Here is a 25448-nt window from a genome sequence, read left to right on the forward strand (position 1 = left end):
GTCAGATAATATGGCAGTTTGTACAATTAACATTCGATGCTTTTCTCCCCAGAACCCAAGCAGGTTCAGGAATGATTGACACATGCTAACCTTCCATTCAAAGAAAGGTATGATCAGCATGGATGAATATTAAAGTCAAATTTACACTCCTCTGCTCTGCCAGACCAGTCTTCCTCATCAGGAGCATCCCTCCACTTTTGTACATACAATAGTGCCACTGAACAGTAGAAGATAAAACTTTATTAGAGTGTCTGTAAAATATCAGCCTGCCGTTAAGGGTGATTGGTGAGGCTCATTAAAACTTAGTGAAACTTCTAAGACTTTTAGATCAGCACTTTATGTCCATTAGTCACTCTCCCACAATTGCTAGTGGGAAAGGCACGGAGAGACTTAGCTATTTCCTGTCCACTATCAACCACTGAACACAGCTTTACAAATTGAACAATTCACCCAAATTTCTCTTAAGTTTGTCAGTAGGAAAATTGTATTTTAATATTTGTATTCTCTCTTACATTTTTAAACACCAAATGAGGCAAATACATTTAATACACTATGCGGCATTATTTCCAAATTTAAAAGAAATAGGAGTTTTAGTGAATTGTCTTATCAGCAATCTCATCTACCTCTTTCAAGATTGCTCCAGTAACACCTAAACTTCATTTACTAATAAAATTCTAAGCAGACATGATAGAGTGATTCACAAAATTTCCTATTATTTTCTTAGAACAGCTGAGTCTGAGACAAACTCAGGTGTGCTATGACAATTCAGTTATGGTAAAAGACACTGTGAATCATACCAGCAATATACTCTTTTACATTTCCTCCCAATAAGTAGCCATCTCCCTCACATAACTATTCTAGTGAATTTTCTATAGGAATAGAGGAAGAAATTGAAAGATGAGGCTCACGGGCAAGAATGAAAATCACTTTAACACTATATAGTCACTAGTAGTTTCCATCTCAGAGAATTTTGAAAGCCCTAGTGTGACACCAGGATTCTAATGACTATTAGGAGAAAATGCTGCATTTGGCTAATAAGTATAAATTTCTTCTCATTCTAGACTTAAACCACATTGGCACCCTGTATGCTATGTTCATATAGAGAAAACTTACACTTTTCATAGCAAGAAAAAAATTCACATGTGTAATGAACAGTGTGTGGCCAGGATGTGATTTATGTACAAGTTATATACATATATGATAACTTAGCAATTATTCAGAGCATAGCCATTCTGTTAATAAAGCCCCCCACAAATACCTTGGTAAAAAGCCACCAATTGTGGCCCTTTGCATGCTGCCCACCATACCTTGGCTGCGCCAGACCCTATAGACCACATCCAGCCACTGTGGGATTATTCCTGGCACACAAGGGCCTCCAGGAACCACTGCAGCCTACTCTGGCTAGCTCCCTGCCTCTCTGGATAGTAGTCTTCTCTCACTGCTTGTTCATCTGATCTTAGCCCATGTTTTACAGGTTGATTCATATTCCATCCCTCTCCTCCTTTATTTAGCACAACCAACAGCCAACAACAACAACAACAAAAAAAGACAAAACAGCCTGATTGTTAAAATCCCCAACTTTAGAATCCTTTACAGTCTTAAATTCTACACATACAGTTTAGAGGCAGTTATACTGAATTTTTAAATCATTCCTAATAAAATCATCTTTGCATCAAAAATTACTCTGATAATGATCCCCCTCCCATGATTAGATTTCTCAAACACTGTGTACCATAACGTAATAGTGAATGATAAAAAGGCTATATTCCTAAAATAGTACATCATAAAAGCTTCCTCCCCTAATTACCACTTAGATATTAAGAAAAATAATTTGGAAAAAGGAAGGCCACTGACACCTAAATCTTTGAATAAAATAGATCACATGATTCTCAATACTATTATTTATCCTTTAAAAAAATTGAGGTAAGAAATACCTCAACATCACATTAACATAATTAAAATGTCAAAGACAATTATCTACCAAATAAAGATAGCAGCAAATGAAATCGTGTATTTTCAAGACTCTGACCAAATATTTATACTCTCAACAGAGTTTTTTTTTAAAAAGGGAATGTTTAATTATTTTCCACAGTTGGGTAAATTAAGAGTGCAATCAGCAAGGCAGAGCATGCAGGAAGAAAATATTATTAACTGGCATTTCCATAATTGTCCAACCACTAGTGTCCTCTTAGACACAACTGGAAGCCAAAAAGGGACAGGGATACCAGAGTTTTCAGGATGGTGGAACTTTGGAGAGGAAGAAAATTCTAAGGATGTATTCAAAGATAATTTCTGAATCTTCATTGAGAAAGAAACACAAACACAAATTTCAGAGATCTTCCTTTAACTAGAATGTACCAGTCTAATTTAATAGTTATTCTGTAGTGAACATGAATTATCATGAATAGATATGCCTGGATGATGTTAGCCTTTCTATGGACACAAATACAAATATGTCCCTAAATTGTATGCATTACCCAAAAATACCTGCAAGTGCTCATTAAGTAAAAATAAGTTAAACTCCTCCATTTAAACATCTGCATTCCATCTCACTTTTAATGTCCTTAAAGATGCCTTGTAAGATATAATTCCCTTAGAATACTGCAGTGTGATTTTATGACAATTAATGATGCTTTCTATTTTAATGTCGAATACAAATAGCACCATCATTTCTCAAGGGGCTTAAGTCAATTTGAGGATTCATATACTTCATGTATTACACTGGGGGAAAAAAAAGTGTCATGAAAGTAGTTTAAATAAACATCAAAAGAGTAAATAAAATGTTCAGTGAGTTAGTAGAAAGCTATGATCATGCAAACTCAGTGAAAAATGCTATTGAAATCCAGTAAAGGCTCCTTATTTTCAAGAAAAGTAAATTAAATTTTTATTGATACTTGAAGAATATTGCTTGTTCAAGAGCATGGGAAAGAAGAATGCTTTCACCATATAATGGAAAATCTAGCCCTGTTTTGGAATTGGAAGATATGGGTCCTAATGTCTAGTGAATTTGACAAGTTGCTTGGCCTCAGTTTCGACATTTGTAAAATAAAGTTTGTTGAGATAAAGAAGGAGGGAAGGATGGAAGAGGATAGCAATGGAGAAAAAGAACAGGGAGGCAGGCAGAAACCTAGTTAGCATTTTGAGGACAGGCACTCAGTCAGAAAGCACTGCTATACTTCCTAAAAAGCATATTAGGAGATTCCAGTTTCTTATCACCATAAAGTTTTGTGATTCTACAGCATTCTCTCTCTAGATAGTATTGTTTGAAATTGATTCAAGGATGGAAATACCATTATCATTATTATCTTGTTTTCCAGGAGGCTTAATCTAGTTACTTCACCAAAGAGATTAGGTGTGTAGAGCAAAATAGGCCCTATGTATTAGCCTCTACTTCTGGAAAAGTAAATCTGTTGTTTGAAACAAAGACCTGTTATCTATAGAAGGGAAGTTCTTTTATCTGTGTAACTGTCAATATATGGTTCTCACACAAGAAGATAAAATGAATTCCAGTGCTGTTCCTTTTGTTACAGAGACAATTAGGGAGTCCTGTTATCCATTATTCATAACTTTTGCCTTAGCTCCAAGTAGAATGGTAAATAGATCTTAGGAGTAAATATTCTTCACTATACAGAATGCATCCTTCTAGGATCATGATATCTAGTCTCAGATAAACCTCTTGAATTTGTGATTGTCAAAGATTTCATTGTCATGTTTACTTTTAATGAGTGGAATTAACAGTGTTTCTTCTATATTTATATGTGTGTAAATATTCATTCTTCTATTATCCCCTCATTGCCTTGAAGCATTTCCCCTCATAGGCCCATATCCTTGTTATCTTTGTACTTTATGGCTTTGTTTTCCTACATTTGAATCTTCCCTCCTTGTGGTTTTCATCTCTATTCCATTACTGTTTCTGTTTTTTGCCTCTTCTGATAACTGAGCAGCAAACATAAACTTTTTGTCTTTATACTTTGAAAGTAACATTTTTTTATCATAGAAAAAGTATTCTTCCCAAATATTTCAAATGTAAATACCATAAATCTTAATCTAATGTTTACCACAATTAAAGAAGATAAGACTCATTCCCTGTCACCCTGGAGGAATTGTTTACAAGATCCTCACAGATACCAAAATCTGAGGATGCTCAACTCTCTTGTATAAAAAGGTTTAGCATTTCCATATAACATACACATATTTTCTTGTATACTTTAAATCATCTAGATAACTTACAATACCTAATACAATGGAAATATCATGTACATAGTTGCAATGTTATACTGTTTAGGTAATGACAAGAAAAATAACTGTACATGTTCAGTAAAGATGCAACCATCTTAAGCATAATTATATTGTATGTGTTTTCCTTCTGCTACTAGTTGAATCTGTGGATTGAGAGCCTCTGGATATGGAAGGCCAACTCTATTTCTTATTCTCTGATATATACTAAACATGCTGATTCAGTTTATTCTTAAGGGAACAGAATTATCAAAATGAAATTTCTGGTTATATTAGTAGAGATTTAAAGATTTTAACCTGGCAGAAGTAATCAGAGTGATATTAAATTGAAACACACATTTTTCCTTAAAAAGATATGTGTGTATTCAATAATCTTTAGTCATCTATTACATGATGAGATAATTAGGACATAATTCAAATCTCATGATGTGAGCAAATATTCTATCCTTAGAACTCTTATGAAATAATATAGTTATATGTGCTCTAGGTTTTAGATGTGGTTTGGATTTGATTTTAAGCTACCCAACATAAAGAAGAATAAAAATTAAAAAATAAAAATTTGGGTGAGAATTCACTGATGGATTACGCATACTGGAAAACAAAGGGGTACCATGGAGGCCACTGAGGAAAGCTGACTGCCCTTGATGTCAGTCCCAAAGTCAATAAAACATCAAGTTTGCATCATAAACAAGCCTACCTAAGCTGTAATGGCACAGATAAACTAAACAGATAAGCTTCTTTAAGACATATGTATTTATAAATATAAAGAGTACCACCTCATGGGGGCATTCTTATTAACCCTGATATTACTATACATTTAAGCATCCTTTTTTCCAATCTTCAAAGAGTTCTGCCATTCTAGATTTCAAGTTTTTGATGAAGAAGAGAGGCACCTGATGGCATTAATAGCATATATATCTACTGGATCATACAATTAAATTTCCTAATAACCTATATGAAAAACCATATTTAGAAATCTGCCCCACCAAAAAAGACCCTTTCTATCATTCCATTGTCATTTCTTCACTTTCATTTTCTTTCAGTAGAATGCTTTGGGTCTACATCAAAGAAAAATTGACTCTCATTGATAATAATCATTTCTGCCCTTCCTACAACAGAATCTTGAAAACTACAAGCAGGAATCAATAGTGAGTACCCCCCCCCACACACACCCATGAAGGGCTTACAGATTAGAGCATATCCATTGTCACCTGAAAATTTTAAAAAAGTCACTAAACAAAACTTAAATAGTATTTACTAATGTAGGAAGGAGTTAAATGCAACTGGCTTAGATACAATTTTAAAGGGGTCAAATAATGCATTTGAAATTGTGAATTACCACTATTAAACAGGATGAAAATGGGTAGAAAATAGGCTCATATATAACAAAGCAGATGATTGTTTCTTGGAGGGACTGTTAAAATCTGAGACTACTAAGGAAAATAAATAAAACATTGTTTATCAGATGTTGAAACTTTATTTCCTAAAACGTGAAAATAAATCATGGCAGGATATTACTAAGGTCTTTCAAGTTTAAAAAAAAAAGACGAAAAATGAATTTTTGACTGATTTTTACTGCTATAATAAAAATCCAATCAGCAGAATATTGAATATAATACTAATTCTCTATACATGAAAGTAAATGTCCAGAATTAGAAGAACACATTTCCTTGATCCATTTATCTAAGTCTTACTAAAGTCTGTACAATAATTGTATGGCTATTGAAGAAATTGTCTGACTGTAAAACTAGTAATATTTTAAATTGAGGTATGATTTATGTAGAGCACAATGCAAATTTAAATACACAATTGAATTTGGAACCATAAAAGACTCATATAGTCAACATGCCAATCAAATATCGAATAAGTCCACACTTTCAAACGTGTCTCTGTACTTATTGCCAGTCAATTCTTACTCCTCCTATTCCACAGGAACTCCTGTTTTGATTTTTATCACCATACATTAGTTGGCTTTTCCTAATATTGAACATTATATAAATGGAATTATACAGTAATTATGCAGCAATTATGCAGTAATTATGCAGTAATTAATTTTTTTTGTTTATGATATTTTGTGCTTAACATGTTTCTCAGAATTATTCATGTTGTGCTTTTATGTGAATAGTCTGTTATTGTAACTTGAGTATTTTCTGTCTTTAACTTCTCAACATCGATGGCTCTAACACAATTTCTTTAACTATTCGCTTGTTGAGGAACATTAGGGTTGTTTCCAGATATGATATGTTATAAAGTTGCCACAAACATTTATATAAATTTTTTTGGAAATATATTTTGATTTCTATTGTTTAAAGATCTAAAAAAGGGATTCCTGGATAATACGGTAGGTATATGTTAATATTATAATGAAACGCTGTTTAGCATTTTGTAATTCCACTGACAATGTGAAGTCTCAGTTGTTCCACATTCTCATCAATGTTTGATGTTGTCGCTCATTTAATTTTACATATTCTAGTGGGTGTTAAGTAGAATCCTTACTTTGGTTTTAAATTGCATTCACCTTTTCATGTGCTGATTGGCTATTGTGGTATCTTTCTTATATGAGGTATCTATACATGTCTTTGCCCACCGTTTTCATTTGGGCTTCTTATCTTGTAACCACTGGAAAGAGTGTTCATTTTTCTTCTAAGCTACTAAGAATGTCTACCATGTAAAGCTCATGTTTTGTCTGCAGACAAAACATTTATTATGTTTTCCCATAATAAATGTAGGGAGTAGGTGGGGAGGGGCTAAATTAAAAATAATGTTGATTGAAAATCTGCATATGTGTTTTTTCTTTTCTTTTTTTTTTTAAGATTTATTTATTTATGCATACAAGAGCTGAGGTACAGGCCAGAAATGTGGAGGATCCACCAGAGACAGTGTAGGGAACAGAACAGGCAGATTGACTGAAATATACTGCTGAGGTGAGCAGCAGGCGAGACAGGAGAGGTCTGTCTCACCATGTGGGTTTCTCTCTGGCTAGCCCAGGATCAAACACATGCTGCAGAGGCTGTGGATTGCTTCATAGTGCAGTGCTTAATCCCTTGTGTCACCAGGGAGGTCCTGCATATATATTTTTTCATTCTACTCATTATGTAGGGAAAACATTTTCAACCAAAAATAAGACAACCCAAAATCAGAGATTATTTTATGTATCTAATCAGTCCTGTCTTTACTCTGTGAGCTTTTATTTAGCAAATACAGAGTTGTATACCATAACACACAAGGAAAACAGAGCAAAATGTTAGATGCAATCTTTTATACCTTCATTTATTTTGCACACACTTTTTTGGTAGTTTCACTATGGACAATGACCTCAACAACAAGGGAAATGTAAAAGGAATAGAAAACTGATTCTAGAAGGGAAAGAGGAGATTTATAATTACTGTTATTCATAATTTCTCCACTTTTTTTGGATTTTAGTACTGTAAAAGCTAAATTTGTTTACGAGCCCAATTTTCACAAAGATAATTCCATTTATGTTTGTATGGTATCTGGAAAAATATGAGCAATAGAAGAATACCAGCTTTACCACTTTCATTTAACTTTACTCTGAAAACAACTAATTACTCTTATTTTTGACTTTTTGATAACTGCATTTTTATCTTTAAATTTGGAGAGATGAATTTCCATTTAAACTCATGAGAACTAATATGTTTACTTTGTATTGTAAATCTTAATTAACTAATTAAGTTTTGTTGTTTTTTTTTTTAGCACAATGTTGATAACATCCTTCTTTAATGCTGTCCACTCATACTTATCTGAGGGTTTTCCTTTTACTTAATACATATCCTTTAGAAAACAAATTCTACACCAAAACCAAGCTAAATTTATCAAGGGATTACAAATAGACCTATATGACTAAGGCCTGATAGAGAAACTGGTTTAAAAAATAAAAAAGTTTGCACACACCCTGTGAATGCACACGCTCTGCTAGATTCCAAGATAAAGATCCTTTATAGAATTTTTGAGTCCAAGATACAAAAGACTTTTGGCAATAAACTCAACCTCTTTACCTTTAGTCCATTCTGCTTTCATGACTCACGGTGGTTCACAAAGTGGTTAAGGTTAATTCCTTTACTAAGGACTTTCAATGTGATATTTATGGAGATATTCATTTGTAGTCCTATTTCAAAGAGTTTAGCAAGTGCAATATATTCTTTAGAGGAATTCTGACTCATTTCTCCAGATTGCAAGATGCTGTCTTTGTCTACAACTAAGCATTTTAGGCTTACCAAGAATGAGAGGCACATTTTTAAACTCACCAGTTTCAAGAACCTTAAAAGTATTTATAAAATGCCTGTGATATAAAATGTCTAACATATTGAAAATCCTTCTACAAAGTGCTATATATAGGTCATATTTAGAGAGTGTTCATAATTCCAATTTGTCCTATTCTCCTCATATAATTATTAATAAATTCCCCTTTTACTTCAACAAGAATCCTGCTTTGGATAATAAAGCATATTGTCACCTCAGTTATGGTGTCTAAGTATTTCGGCATTTATATCTACATATCATCTACAGATTGATAAACTTCAATTAATTCCATACCATTGCATTAAATAAAATTGATCTTGATTACCAGTAAATCCTGGAGAGAGGAGAGGTGAACTGAATTAACAGCTCACTGTGACTTTGGGAACATTCACTTACAAAACACACTGATTTCTGAAATGCCATTACTGGAATTAGTTGCAATGTAGCTGAAAGACAGCTGCACATAAAAAAATTGTAAGAGCCCAAGTCACCCAGACTGCTGACATTTTCAGAATAATCACAACTAAAACAAGCTTCAGCACTTTAAAATAGATCTAAAAAGTGAATTATGCAGAATTTGATTGAGGCTATAATCTCTAAGGATAACATTCCTGGATTTTCACATTTTAAATTTTCAAGAATACTGCTAATTTCTTCTCTTACATACTGACGTCAAAATTTTGTTCACAAGTTTTACTCAGCCACACATGTAGCTCCAAATTTTCTTTTGAGCACAACACTCAGTGAGCATCTCAACATATGTATTTTTAAACCAATTCCTTTTCACTTTTTTTTTTCTTTTCATATTATTTGTTAACATTTATATTGCACTTACAAGGTACCAGGAACTGTTGTAAGTGCTTTTACAAGTATAGTCACAATTAGTCCTGGAAAAACCCTATAAAATAATTTCTATTATCATATGCTCCATTTTCACTGATGATAAAGCTGAAGACAGGGCAGTTAGGTAACTTACAGAAGACCACAAGGTAAATACATTCAGGATTTAGATAAAGGCAACCTGACTCCAGAGTCCTTGACCTTGGCTACTAAGCTCTGCCACCTCTGCATCATCTCTTTCAAATAGGCAAGCGATATCTTCTACTTTATTGAGGAAGCAACTTGAGCGGTCAAATGGCAAAGACAGTTTGCATCACATTTTGATTCTTCCATTTATTTCAGTAAATCATTTATTGTGCAAACACTTTATGCAAGGCACTGCATTAAGCATTTTAGAAACAGTAATGAAATTATTTCTAAAACTCCTAAGACAGGTAAGTTTTTGTCTAATTGCATTTAAGAGAAGATTAAAAGGCTTCAAATTTAATAATATTTAAATGACTAAAATCTGGAAACAATTTACACTTTTCCATCAACATGGGACTGTACTGTATATAAAGGTACATGGGATGGGTCTAGACACCACATAGATCAGAGTAGCTGAGGTGATACAGGAGAGCTGTAAGGGCAGAGACTCTAAAAGATGACAACTAATATCAATAGCAGCTTGGTTAGAGACCACATGTGTAGACTTGGGAAAGTTTAGTGACTTTATTTTTCCAGTCTGTAAAGTGGAAATAATCAAATACCTACCTCATGGGATGTTGTGAGGTTGGGGGACAACAAACTTTTTTTATGAGTACTGGCATACTATAAAGTACTCAACAAATGATAGTACTATTTATAGGATTCAAACCACACTCTATTACTTAATTCATCCTAGTTATTAAAAAATATGTAAGTTGCCACAGACAGATATTTAGCTGGCCCATACTATGAACTAATAGTTTACTGCCAGGGTGACTAGATGAAAATAAACAAAAATCAACAAAAATAAGAATCAGCATGTGGCTTTTCACTTCAGTTATAATTATATTAGGTGTAGGTAGGAGAAGAGGTGGTGATTTTAAATCTGAAATAATGGATTGGTAACAAAGAAGCCTTGCCTGGTTATATTAGAATGTCACTACTTTTAAAGCTTGCTGGGTATTTTAAATCCATGTTTCTTGAACTCTTTAACAGAAATTAGCACATTTAACTTCTCCAGGAATGAAAATTAAATGGCAGGGATTTTCTTTGTTTGTCTCTTCCAGTTACTCCAACATGCAGCTAAATTGCTTTAAAGGTCAGGCTTCATCTTCATTCTTTTTATTTAACTTTCAAACTCCACAACCTCCAATATTCTAACTCCTTTAAAAAATATTTTTAGTGTCTAACAATTTTTAAATGCTATGTAAGAGCTGTATGAAAACACTTTTGTTTATTTGTTGCTGAGTTGCAACTCCACCAGACTTAGTTTTAGTTATATTATTGAAGAAAAATAATGAATTATAAAGCTCTTATTTGGTAAAGGTTAAAGAACATAATATAAATTCCTTGCATAAAAAAAAAATTAAATTGACAAGAAAAACCAACAGAACTCTAAGTGAAGTATTCTCCAGAGGGAAATTAATCATTGAAGATATTGGCATCCTCAAAGATGTCAATAAATAAAACAAAATGTTGTATAACTCACACTATACTCACAGTTTTGTGAGTATGTTTAAAATTACGAATGTTGGTGGGAATAAAATTTCATTAGAACACTTTCTGCCTATTCTGGAAACATGAACCACAGAAACAAGTCCTATAATTTCATAGTAAAAACTGAATAGCAGCCAGCTAGTAGGACAGCTGATGTTGTGCATCATTACTGGCATTTTTTGTGTAGTCCTTCATTGGGGAAGCAAATTCTGAGAACAGCAATCAGGAAATCCATAAATCCTACTGAGCCTTGGTTAAGTGACATTCATTATAAAGAACACCTGGAGGGAAGACCCGAGAATTGAGTCACAGCTAGAAAGATCAGATTACCCAAGCTCTGCATGTCTTGGTTAAGCAAGGCAGCCAGGGAAGAGAATGATCTTTCCCTGCAGTCATTTCAGTGGTATTATATTGGGATAAAGTCAGTGGTTTATCTAATACTATGTTGTTTCTGTCGGTTATCTATTTCCTCAAGTATTATTGTATAATTTTGAACATTTGATGGCATTTATGGTTTATAAATACATTTCATTTTTGTGACATGGTATCCTATCAGAATATTTATTATGAATTTATTACCTTTGCTGCTTATCATTTTGAATTTTAAAAAACTATAAAAATTCAAATATATATATACATGCAGATTTTCATTATAGCTTACACAGATAATAGATATATATGGGAAATGAATTAAAATCCACTAATTTCAAATAGAAAGGCAAAAAAGTTCAATGAATGCTACTAAATAGTTAATAATTGATATTGGCTTCTGAAATTGAAGCTTAGAAAACTGCCAGCAAATTACTGAAATGAAAACGTGAACATGAAGAGTAGTTTTTGAAAATGTGACTTGGAGTTAAGGTGGGGTACATAATATATGATATACAGATATTGATTTTTAATATTACACACCTGATACTTAAATACTGTTATAATGCAGTGTTGCTTCAACAACAACAAAAAAAATTAAAGGGCCTCCTGTGGTGGCACAGGTGGTTGAGCACAGCGCTGAGATGCTGTCCACAGCCTCTGCAGCACGGGTTCAATCTGGGCCAGCCAGGTAGATACCCACATGGTGCAACAGACCTCTCCTGTCTCACCTGCTGCTCTGCTCCCCTCAGCAGTGTATTTCAGTCAGTCTGCCTGTTCTTTTCTCTGCTCTGTCTCTGGTGAATCCTCTCATCCTCCCACACATCTGGCCTGTATCCCGGTTCTTCTATGCATGAATAAATAAATCTTTAAGATAAAAAAATTAAAAACTGGAAAAAATAATAACAATAAAGCCAGGTTTCAAAAGTTTCCTACCTCTCCTGAGGTTTGACAATACTAAGAACTGTATTAAGAAAAAAAATTGACACAAATCGAAACCACAATGAGATACCACCTCACCTCAAACCTGTGAGAATGGCCCATATCAAAAAGACTAGAAACAACAAATGTTGGTGAGGATGTGGGAAAAAAGAAACCTTTATACACTGTTAATAGAAATGTAGACTTGTCTACTCCCCATGGAAAACAGTATGGGATTTCTCAAAATATTAAAAATAGATCCACCATATGATCTATCATTTCCACTCCTGGGTATCTACCCAAAACATACAAAACACTAATATGAAGGGAAATATACATGACCATCTTCATTGTGGCACTATTTACAATAGCCAAGCTATAGAAACAACCCATGTACTAAAAATAGATAAATGGATCAGAAAGATGTAGTATATATACACAATGGAATACTATATAGCTATTTAAGAAGAAAAACTCTTGCCACTTGCAACAACATGGATGGAATTAGGAGATTATGTTAAGTGAAATAAGTCAGGAGAAAAATATCTGATGGTGTCACTTATGTGTGGAATATAGAAAAAAAAAAAAAAAAAACACAAAGGGTCAAGTAAAGCCAAAATAAAACAAACCCTAGAAATCTGACTGTAGAACTCATTACCAGAAGGGGATGAGAGCCAAAAATCAAAGTGGGGAGGGACCACAATGGACTATAGTTGCGGACTATGGGTGTCTTGGTGGTGGTGTGGTGTATAATTGTTAGGGGGAAATGATGTCCTGAGTTAATCCCATACAGGCTTTGTGGACCCCACCCCCACTCCAGACTAAAGCCATCAAGACTCTGGGAAAGACAAATCCCATCACCACCAAGGGAGGGTGGCTGGGACCTGAGGGTGGAGTTGGGCAGCCAGGTTGGATATAAAAAACCAAACATGTGGGCCTTGGGCTCTCTCTGGCTCGGGATCGCTCGCCTCCTGGCTTCACCGCTCCTGGCTGGCGGCCAACTCTGAGAGCGCCATTTTGGAATTCCTGATCGGCGGATCGGGTAGGACTCATTTAAAACTTTGTCTCCCACTTTTCTCCCAGAGCTGTACATTTCCCCATTTCCCCTTCCCTTGTAAATAAACCTTTTATTAACCTTTCACGTGTGCCTGCAGTAGAGAATTGATAAGTCCTTTTAAGCGCGCAGGTGAGGACCCACAGTCAGGCACCCCGTTTTGTATCGGGGTTGCTCTACAACAGTAGCAACACTTGGAGAGGGAGATTCTATACCACTAAAGCACAAAAATATTATAAGCCTATGTCAATAAAATTAATCAATTAATAAAAAATTTAAAGAAAAGAAATTGCTTCCAATATTTTTCATGAAGTCTTCAACAAAGCTTCTGGGTTAAACTTAGTGATGAAACAATAAGATATCAATTTATGGGTTCAATAAAAATTTTAAAAGAATGGCAAAATTTTTAAACACAGTAAATGTGCAGTAAAGTATACTTTCTTTTGAAGTATAATTTGTCAAGAGGTACCAAGGGTTTTAAGATACATGTTCTGTTTTGCCCAGCAATTATACTTCCAGGAGTAGATACTAGTGGAAAAAACAGTGCAGATGTACAAAAAGTATATGCAGTTTCTATATATTTTGTTAGAGTTGTGAACAGCTGAAAACAATAGTGTTCAATAATAATACTGTCCGTAATAGTTCCATTAATGTAATTCTTTAGGGATATTAAAACAATTTATGGAGTGTTCATGTAATAAATATACAATCAAAAACTTATGAACATATTCAGGATAAATATTTCAGTCAGAATAACAGGATACATTGAGTGTAATACTGGTCTTATTGAAAAAAAGTTTGTTGTGGGCACATGTGTATTTGTATAAAAAATTATATATAGAATATATGCCATATTTAAGAGTGGTTATTTATTATCGTTAAGATAATAGGTCTTTTATTTCTACTTTCTCTCTGTATTTTCTAATTTTTTGACAGTGGAGTTAAATCACTTTGAGAAAGAGTAGAGATATAGAATTCCTTGCTGAAGTGTTGAAATGCTATATCAGGATGTGACTGATGAAGTGTCTGCTGATACCATACAGGCCTTACAATCTCAATCAATGACTCAGAGTTTGGGAAAAAGAATTAACTGTGTTGGAAGACCAATATAAATGTGGGATTGTGTGTAGAAAGATAGCAGGAAATTTGCAAGATTTTATATGTATTTTATCATGTGTATTCAACTAAAGAGATCTAATGTGAGGACTAGAATGACTTGCAAACATTCATATATTATTATAATAACAAGTAGACATTTCCTTTCTTTTACTGGCCTGTGGATGCCATCAGAATCAGCTGACTCTGCAAGCATTAAGGATCTGTCTAGACTGTTCTGACAATTTAATCTCTTCTTCTAGGTTAAAGAAAAGAGTAATTAGTTATGTTTTTTTACAAAAAGCTCCAAATTAATAAGTATTAGAAAAAATTGTTTCATAATATATAAACCATATGGCAGCAAGTTACTAAGTTATTCAATTAATAAACTGCATAAATTATTCATTTTGCAACATTCTATCTAGCAAAATGACTGGCATAGGATGTGGAATGAATGAGACTTCTCTAGAATGAGTCACCTGACATTTTCATAAGTCAATAAGTGTATTTCTGAGTTATTTTACATTATGTTTTACCATCCCTTGGCTTCCTGTTTTTATAAAAATGACTTAATAGATCCCTTCATCGGATTCAACATACAGTAGAAGATATAGAAACAGATTGTTAGAAGATAACTTTGTAAGTCTTTAAGAGACAAGAAAAAACAATGTTAGGAAATGTGGGCAAAGTTACCTGAGAGATTTAAAGAAGACCATGCAAGGGAGAGAAGGGTGTCCTCTGGAAGGAGCATAGGAGCACAAGGCAGTGAGGTTTGTAGAGGAACTGTCCGATACTCAACACAAGGTGAAGAAAATTGAAGGTGGTTAAACGGATGGTTCTCCACACCTGTAAACTTATGACTTCCCTTTTAGATGCTAGTGGTGAATTTTGACAAATCACATAATTTTGTCAGGATAAAAAACTTTGTTGTGAGAAGAAGAGAAGACAGGAACACAATAGCGCTTCTGCTACTGAATCAAGCTACCATATGAATCTCTTCTAAACTTCCTAGAAAAAGACTAGACTGTGTTAATCAAGAGTCCCTCAATTAAAAATGCCCCCAAAATAAAAGATCATAAAATTCACATTCTAAAATGTGGTAAGTGTAGAAAAGTATACCACTGATTACAGTAATAAATAGTAGTTATCCTTACTCTGCTGAAATTGAGCATCTAGTCAGATAGAGATTAATTTAAATGGATGCTGTCCAGTATAAAATACAAAATACTTGAGTAAATCTAGTTTTATTCACTCTTTGGTATAAATTAAATTAATCAGATTCACACTACAGAAAATCAACTAAAATCTATTATAAAGAAGTAGAATTAGAACATATAGATGGGGCGGGGTGAAGTTTAAAAAATATATCATTGGAGTTGTTAAACTTCATCTCCACCTTGCTCTGTGATGATCAGCACTTTTAACATCTCTGCACTTCCATTTAACTAATCTAGAAAATGGGATAATCTCTACTCCCAAAGCAGTAATGAAAATCAGATAAAATAATTTACATAAAGAGCAGTCACAGTGGTTCAATTAACATTAATCCTTTATGACAAGATCTAATTGGGTGGGGGCCCTAGTCCATGAGCTATAATCAGTGGAATTAAAACCTGGAGATCTCATCTATGTGTACAAAAGACCTAAATAAATGTATAGCTAAAGGTCAACTGATTAACACTTTGAAAGGAAGCAGATTGGGTACATAGGAATTTTTAGCAAAACCTGAAGAAATTTTAACTAATTTATATAAGAAAGGTAAATTGGAACGTGACTAAAATTATTCACAGAACATAGAGTGTTGCATCACTCCAACACTGATTTTATTGAATTGATGTAACATTCATTAGCATATTCAAAAAAATCTTCGAATTGTGGTTTTAATGTGACTTTTTTTCTAACAAATATTTTTTTCAGATAAAAACCTTAGATTTTATATTTTTTTATTTTTTTATTATTTTATTATTTGAGAAATTGGTTATGAAACTACTACTAATTTTACACTTTAATATCTGTCATCACACCCATCATCTTGGGTCATTAATACAGATTTCACTGAACAGAAATAAGGAAGATTGAGTATAGAGGTCATGGTCTATATAAGAAACAACAGTCATTCTGTAACAGGGTGGTGTTTTGTGTTGATGCGACGGATGGCAAAACCCATGTAGAATAGGCAGGTTTGTGGGGTTTGGGCTGCCCCTCTCCCTGTCCTATAACAATTCTATGTAGCTTTGAACCTATGTGCTTAATAAATGTTTCTCAAAACTAATTTTTCAACATCATGCAAGAAGTAATGTTCTATCACAACGAAGAACAAAAAACAAAGGCACAAAGCACTCCGAATACGGTTCACAAAGGAAAGGAAAACAAAACAAAACAAAACAAAACAGGAAAAGGAAACAAAAAAAAACCTTAACGGTTGGTTAATGTCTACCTGCTGAATCAATTTCTCTGACTGGTCATCCTGGAAGAAAAAGCCAGGAAATACAGGAGCAACTCAGTTCTGGGAGCCCTGCCATGCCCTCTCCTGGTACAATATCATTTACTATTACTTTACAAACTGAGACAACTAAAAGCAGAAATGCATCTACACGTCCACTCACTCTCCTCCAGAATTCCTACCTACCAAGCACTAGCCAAAGCTGTTTTATTCATTTTTTGAAAGAAAGATAGTGTGACATTTCTACAAAACACTGGAAGCCACAAAGAGGTTAGCTTATACACAGCAGAACTACTTTGAGGGAATGGCACAGAGGGCCGCCTTAGCCATGATTATATCTACAGAAAGAGTATTTTAATTTTCTTAATTAGATATTTCATATAAAGGAAAAAGATATGGAAAATTCAGTCCAGGTGATGGCAGCCTGGTATTTGGTTTTGTCATGACACACCTATGGCAATTTGACTTGTTTAATTGTTCTATAATAGGACATATCTCTTCACTAAGGTGGTTAATGTCTTAGTGTTGCATGATTCCATGGCTTCATCATAGTTCAATACTTTTGCTAAAGGTAGACAGGCAGAGTAAAGAGAGGATAAAAATCAGTGGATAATAATTATCTTTTATTATTATTAAAAATTAATTTTAGTATTTTAGATTTGACACACTATAGTTAAGATAAAGCTTCATTGTCAAGAATTTTCAAGAAAACACGGAGCGATAAAATGTTGCACAAGATATAAAATGTCAATCCACATAACTTAAGAAAGCAGTAGTGTGTCAAGTATAGCAGTGAAATCAAGTTAGAAAAGAACATAAGAGAATTTCTGGTTTGGTTATTAGATAGAGACTGTTGGAGACACTAATGAGAGTCATTTTGATGCAGTGTAAGTAAGTGACACTTGGGTAACTGGTTTATAATTTCTGGTTAATAGCCTCTCTCTTTATTAAATTATTTTCTAGCCATTTGTATAGTTATAGGCTCTACACAGACTTAATAGCAGCTGATTAAGCAAAGAAATACATCCATTAATAAATATTAAAGTGCAAATTGCTCTTAAGCATATTTGTAAAGGTGTTCTTAAAAAAATAAAAATCAAAACATCAAACTTTTCCTATAACTCTCTTTTCTCAAGGAGATCTTAATATCCTTGCTGCTCCAAGTCTATTACACCATTTCATATCTCCTCTCCATACCAAGTGAGCAACAACTTCATGCTAGTCTTTTCCATACATTCTGGACACATAAATTAATATGACTTGATGCTTTCTCTGAATAAGCTCAGAAGCAGATAAAATTACTACATGTAATTAATAATATGTAGCACACTCCAGGTACTACTTGGGAGTCAGGAACCAAGAATTGTAGAGACACAAAGGAATGTTAAATTAACATTCTGGACCAGGCAACACAGGCATCAGGAAAGATTTTGCAGAGAAGTCCTTGCAAGGATAACAGTGGTTTCTTTAGGATGAGAAGATGAAGGAAAGAGAAACCATTTGAAGAGATTTTATGCTATTATAAAGGAAAATTGAAGGGTGGATAAAACCTGGATGACATAAAAGTATGTAAGTTATTTGAGAAACTCTGAGTAGGTAAGTATTATCGAACTATAAGAGTTGTAGGAGAAATGAAATTGGCAAGATATTCAACTAACTGATATTTATTGAGCGCCTATTATAGGCAAAGAAATAATTGGGTATAGGGAAGAAAGGAAGAGGGGAAAAATAACAGAAAATGACTTCCAAATGTTTATAGTTTATATGAATATTTATGGTAACATTCCATATTCCAACCTTTTCTTGCCATTGACTCAATTATCCTCCAACTCTCCTGGCTTCTGACTGCCAGTAATTGCTTCAGCTTTATTTATAGAAGCATATATACATACACACATACATATACACACACAAACATAAAAAACCTATTATACATCAACAGAAGGCAGGGAAGCCAGTTTCTCCCAATAAGTTTAGTCCATGTGATAGCACTAAACTGACCCTCTTTTCAAGCTTGTGGGATGTGACAACAACAGAGCAGTTATTTCTCAAGTCAAGAGAAAACATATCTTCTCTTTAGAATCCAGAGTACTGAGCTGTTGTCAGTAAAGCTCTGTACCGAGGGCCATCCCCTTCTAAGGTAAAATCTTAGGTATTAGAGAAACAGTAGGATAGAGGCAAAGGATGATACAACTTGATCCCTGCATTATGCAGATTCTTTCAGCACCAGGTTGCATGCTTGAGCTATTAAAATATTAACTAAGCTACATCACTTCTTTAGTAAGTTATTACAATCAAAAGACAAAAGATACCAAGAAAACACATAAACAAGTATATTTTAGAGTTGGGAAGTAGAGGAAGAGCAATAATTAACCCTAATTTTTATTCTCCATTTATATTTATTTCCTTGACCATATATTCTTTTTTTCCCTTCAAAAACAATTTCATGAAAACATGGGGGATTTAGAAGACAGAAATGAATAGCTTATAATACAAATATCAGAAAAGCATGAAAATATTTAGAGTTGCTTGATAATTTTAGATACAAACCACATATCTAAATATGCCTGAAGTAATCTAGCATTTCAACTAGCCAGCTTTTATGCCATGACACACCCAATCAGGTAAGCATTAAATTAACGGATGACCAACAAAAACTATTTCTGCTTCCTTATTATTAATCATCTCCAATTGAAGTGGTCTGCTATTTCTCAACCACTGTTGCCAAAAAGGTGTTTTTAACATGAATGTATTACTCAATTAAAGTACATGCCCATCCTTATATAAACCTCAGCATAATTATAGTTTTGTATAATTAGAGTTTTTATGTCAAAAGATTTACAGCTTTATCACCTCAAGCAATATTTCACAGCTGCCAAGAATGATTTATGCAATAATGACTTAAACTGTAAAATAGAATTCTCAAAGGAAGGACTGTCAAATATTCCTACTGCAAATAACTATGTTTTTAAAAATTGATATTCTGGTAAACAACAAGTCCATTTATACCTGGAAAAATCACACAAAGGAATATGGTAGGAAGTTATGCTTTACCATGATAATGACGCAGCTCACCACTCACGGAATCAATGTGAACTCATAGCATAGGTCGTGGGTATTTATAAAGCCGGTGGGCCACTTTGAAAACCAAGTTTTTGCAAATAACGTCCTGCTTATTATTTTGCCATTACAATAAAAGTGAATGGGGAAAATGGACATGAAATAGCTGAACTTTTTGCTAATTTGTTCCTTGTGCTTATTGCGTCATTAATTCATTTTCCTATAGAAATAAACAAAGGAAGTACTTACTATGTGTATTTAAGAAACCAACCACCTTTTAAATGACCTGAATAATAAAGAGTTAAGGAAATTTTGAGAAATAAATCTTGGAAAATAATGGTAATTTTGTCTCTCCCTCCCTTCATAAATGTAGAGTGACTGGCAGGTCTCTAAGTGGTGAGGTATTCAAAGCATTTGAACTTCACAAGCTCTGACTGATTCTGCAGTTGTCATGTGAATAAAACCAACACACTTTGAAGATTCAGTTTAAGGTATCCGAACTGGTAGCAAAAGCACAAGTTGATTACATTCAGAGCAAATAAGTATGTGTCTTCACAACCCCAAAAGGTCATTCAAATTAATCTTTTTCTTTGAAAGAAAGAGAAAAAACTTGGCCTATCACCTCTTATTTTCCATATAAATAAAAACTAAATAGCAGCATTTATCATTAACTCTAAAGATGCCCAGGTCATTGTAGACTGAATCAAATCTAAAAATGAAGATAACAGAATCACAATCATCATCAAAGTTTCAAATAAAGGCTTTAAGTAAAGATTCTATGTCTAAAACAGGGAGGTTTTAATTTGTATAACAAGAAAATCATTCTGAGAGATTTGCATTAGTCAATGCACCAGAAACGTCACTGCAGAAATTTTTACATTCATATCTGTGATTCCACATTAAATTGCTTTTAAGTGTTTGAGACATCTTACACACATTATACAAGTTAAACTATTTTTAAAACATCACCATTCCAAATACAGTGTTGTTATAAATAACAACTTCTATTTGTAAATATTTTCTGGAAAATACAGTTAGTATCTAAGTGACCTGGGTAATCAATATTAGCTTTATACTTAAATTCTAGATGTCAAAAAAAAAAATCTAAAAGCATAATGGCCAAATGTAGACCAACACACCCTGAAGTAACCACAATACAGACTGCATCAACACCTTCATAAATGTTTAAGTGGGAAAAATGTCAGACATTCAAATTATTCCAAAAGTCTAAATTGTTTGCATTAGATACACACATGCACGCACACATGCGTGTGCACTCACACACACACACACACAAACAGATGAGTCGTATTTGGATAGTAAGTGCCTTAATCCAAAATATACTTTTAAGACAACAAAGCAATTAGGCTATTTCTAGAATGATAACACTACTGATGGAAAAGTGAGGGAAAACAAGAACTTTAAAAAACAATCTCTATGTTGCTTGATAATCATAGAATTGCTAAATTAATCCAAAGTTATACAAACCTATTTTACCAATACTACTTTGTTACACACACCCACTCAAGTAGATATTAAGGAAAAGCCAATTAAGAATTTTGCATTCTCTATAATGAAATATTTAATTATAAGAAAATAAGAAGATTTAAATCTTTTTCCTGTTGGAATTTGTTCTCTGTATTTTACCAAATGGTGAATCATTGTTAAGATAAGGATGTAATATTTCATTCATTTACAAAAGAGTTTGAGTTACCTAAAAATCTTAACAGATACCCCCCACTCCGATTCACCAAGATTTCTGTCAATGTAATAAAAATAAATAAATGATAAATGTAATATCTATACAACTAGTACAATGTGAATTTTAATAGATTTACCTTAAACCCTAAATTGTTGAATATCACAGAGTGTGCACACTTGAGATTACATATATTTTCAAATGGGTATTTCTGAATAATCATACTGGTAAGTTTACATACATAGATGGCGTACTTAAATGAACGCCCTCCATTAAATGTGCAATATTTTTAGAACTATTATAGGTCTAACATATTTATGTCCCCACAGAAAGCTTGGAAGAAGCAGGAGTGCCCTTGAAGTTAAGGTATGACCTTAAGTTCAATATGTCAGTTTTGCTGCAGCTGTGAAAATAAATATTAATAATTCCACGATATCCTATTTTTTCTCCATTTCTTGTTTGATAAGAAATCTTGAATACATGAATAATCTTGATTATTTGAATACACATAGGTTTACTAGACCAATCTTAGAAGTTCCTATCTGTTATTCTTAATCTCATACACAAAAAGAGCAAAAGAAACAAGAGGGGTTGCCTATCAGAATTGAAGATCCAAGAAACATTTGTCACAATTTTAGTCTTAGATATACAGTTTTCAACAAGATTATGCTTTGTGAAATATACTCAAAGATTGAGTAAATAAAATCCCTTATTGTTTCTCTAGCAAATAGCTATCAATACAACCTGTAAATTATGGTCTTTATATTACTCCTTAGAAAGGAAGAGAGTAAAATTGATTTGTGGCATTTTGTCCTCAATGACATTAAGGTATTGGACTTTTGAAGAGTATAAAGTGCACTTATACAGAGAAGAAATTGTTTCAACTCATCCACTAATGAGAGTATCTCTAATTCCTGGATCGTAAAAAACCAATAAGCAAAGCATGTATCTACAGTTGAATATTTGGTGCTTCTTTACATATGAACTTTCAGTAATCGGTTGTCAAAATATTTCATTTCAGAAGAATTAATTAAATTCAAGGAATCCTAAATAGATAAACTTTACCATTTTTGTGATAGTAGGTGACCTCCACTTTCCGCTCCTCTGACCCCAGCAATGCCTGGGCAATTTGGGCAATATCATGCCTCTTGGTCTCGGGCCCATGAAGAAAGTCGCAGGTACATGGCTTTTGCATGACATCTGGCCTGGAGAAACCAGTCATCTCACAGAACCCATCGTTGCAGTAGATGATGGCACAGTTCTGCACTCTCGCATTTGCAATGATAAATTTTTTATCTGTAATAAAAAGATAGTAAGGCATGGTTTAAAAGACTTCGGCAAGACTCTCATAAACACTGGAGCAATTTGTTGCATAATAGGAGATCTGAAATGCAGGTGTTTCCCAAATTGCCAACTGCCCAGCTTTTAAAAGAAAAAATAAAACCTTAAATGTGAAATTAATGGTTCTAAGTAGTTCCCACAAAAAGTATTAAGGAACTACTCTTCAAATTGCAAGAATGTAATTTCCCAAATAGTCTAGTTCTCAAGTTGGGTTCTCAAGTCTCAATTCCTGGTGGGGGGGGGGGGGCGGTTAAGGCATACTTAGACAAGCATCTGGTACACTGATATATCCAGAATGCCATTTAATCGTAAGGTAAATATTTTCAAAGTCAAAATAGTGAAACATCCAGGAACTGTCAGATTTTCTCGCTTCAATGTTGGCTTTTAGAATATAACTTTCTCCAAGTAGTCATTATTATCAGATTTGATTTTTCTTTATCCCTATAAAGCATAACACACACATCCCGTTAAAAAAAAAAAAACTTAGCAGTGAAACTATTTCACATTAATTAACAGTTGAATAATACAAAAGTTTACCTTTTCATAATGTTTCTCCAGGAATTAAATATAGTTACACACACAAATTAAATATCACGTTAACACCGTTTTACTTTTACGTTGAGAAAACCTTCAATTTTTGTGTATTAATATGAATTTTAATACTAAGAATCTATTAATTTTGATTACAGATTATATTTATTATTTCCATATAGAATGTGAAACAGGGTAGATGAGTCTATTTTGTACATAGGTTAATATACACTCATGTCACTAAATGCAGCATTAGAGTAACAGCAAAATGTACAACATAAAGGTGTGTCATGTATTTTGAAGGAAATATTAAATACAAATTAACAAGTATAGGATTTTAAATTAATAGATTTATATATTTCATCCCCTATAGCTAGTCCACATGAGACCATTAAATTTCTCTGGCTTGATTTAGTCTTTTTTGGAATTTACCTATTACACTTCAATTTTTTAACTTCTGGATGGAAATTTAAAGGCCTAATAAAAGACAGAAAACTTATTTTGAATAATGAACTGTCTGTGTAAAGAACCACCATGGATCAGCTATTGCTTTTTCCAGATTATCCTGCTTGTAATATATTTGCATTGATTCAAAGCAAAGTTTAGCTTCTCGAAACTAACAGCAAGCAAGAATCCCTGTCACACCACAGCCTTGCAATTTAACCAAAGCAAAATAGAGTTTTGAATAGTCATTTACATCACGGGTGCCCTTTAGGTTCTCCAGTTTCAACGGCAAGCTTTGCCCTGCTCCTGACTTTCAAAAAGTCCACAATAAACAGCCTCTAAATAGAAGCCCATGCTAGACTAGTACGTTCCCTTTAAGATAGTAGAAGAGTAGGTCGCTAAGTAGCAAGGCAGATAATGGAGCAGTGGGAGAGAGGATCAAATTGCCTCCTATAATGGAGACCATAATCTAAAATGTAAATCGAAATTAGTATCAGAGGGCGCACACCACCAGTGCCGTTCGAACCTCCTGGCTGGGTTTCGCCGCTAACTTGACAGAGCCCCGGAGTTGCAGTGGCCCCAGCTTGCAAGCGGCTGATGCCAAGTGCACTACCCAAGCAGAAAGCGAAGGAGAGAGAACAAATGAACTTACTTTGCCCTTCAAATTTCCGTATGATGGTCCCCAAAAATGTGTTTTGTGGTGCCACATGCCCCCTGCGAACAGGCATGTTGACCCTGGTGTTCCGAGGACCGCGACCCCCGAGCGCTGGAGTTCTCCGGGGAGCTCTGCGCGGCTAGAGCCCAGGCCGGCGCGCGAGCCGCTCTTTGTGGCAGAGCATCCTCTTTAGCCACCAGCAATCTCTTCCCATTAGCACCACTTCCAGACACCCGCTTTCCCCACCGGAGTCCGATCCATTCCCCTCACCTTCCGGAGGGGGCCGTGCACTGGACTGCCTGCCGCGGGGGAGCGGGTTTGGGGGTGGGGAGAGGGAAGGAGGCGGGGTGACTGGAGGTGGCGGGGGAGGGAGGGGGGAGGAGCGGAGGGGGTGGGGTGGGGAGGGGGCGGGGAGTCACAAGGGCAATCGATCTGTTTCCCTTCTCCCGAGCAGCGCCAATTTCCTAGTGCAAATGGGCTTAACCTGGCGGGTGCCCAGAACTATGAGGACGGCGGCTGGGGGTTGGGGGGGGCGGGGGGGGGCGGGATAGGAGACTTGTGCGGCTTTTGAAGGAAGGGGAAAAAGAAAAGGAGGCCTGGGAAGGGAGGGGGGTTGACGTTTCTATCTCCGCCCTCTCCCCCTACACACACACACACACACACACACACACACACACACACACCCTTTATCCCGAGAGCTTGGGCGCCACCACAGCTCGGATTACTCAAGCGTGCTTTAGCGGAAACCAGCCAAGAAATCTCCAAAACTCAGTGACAAACAGCTACTCTGGGAAGGTGATCTCCATGGCCACCAGCC

The 25448-nt window shown here is 34.5% G+C and overlaps 1 protein-coding gene across 2 annotated transcripts in view; it reads right to left on the bottom strand.

Moving 5' to 3' along the window:
• KCNH7 (potassium voltage-gated channel subfamily H member 7) overlaps positions 1–24957 on the bottom strand; it is a 396363-nt gene extending 371406 nt beyond the window's left edge. The window contains exons 1-2 of one of the 2 annotated variants that reach the window (XM_037521841.1): positions 24629–24957; positions 22726–22956 (exon numbers count right to left, since the gene is read on the bottom strand). In XM_037521841.1, the coding sequence (XP_037377738.1) occupies positions 22726–22956; positions 24629–24704 (307 nt within the window). In that variant the 5' untranslated portion in view covers positions 24705–24957. The remainder of the gene's footprint in view (positions 1–22725; positions 22957–24628) is intronic. The other variant, XM_037521840.2, reaches the window with a different exon arrangement.
• Between the last annotated feature and the right edge of the window lie 491 nt (positions 24958–25448).

The sequence above is a fragment of the Talpa occidentalis genome, unplaced genomic scaffold, assembly GCF_014898055.3.
Source record: "Talpa occidentalis isolate TD23 unplaced genomic scaffold, MPIMG_talOcc4v2.1 talOcc4.3, whole genome shotgun sequence".
NCBI classification, from domain to species: domain Eukaryota; kingdom Metazoa; phylum Chordata; class Mammalia; order Eulipotyphla; family Talpidae; genus Talpa; species Talpa occidentalis.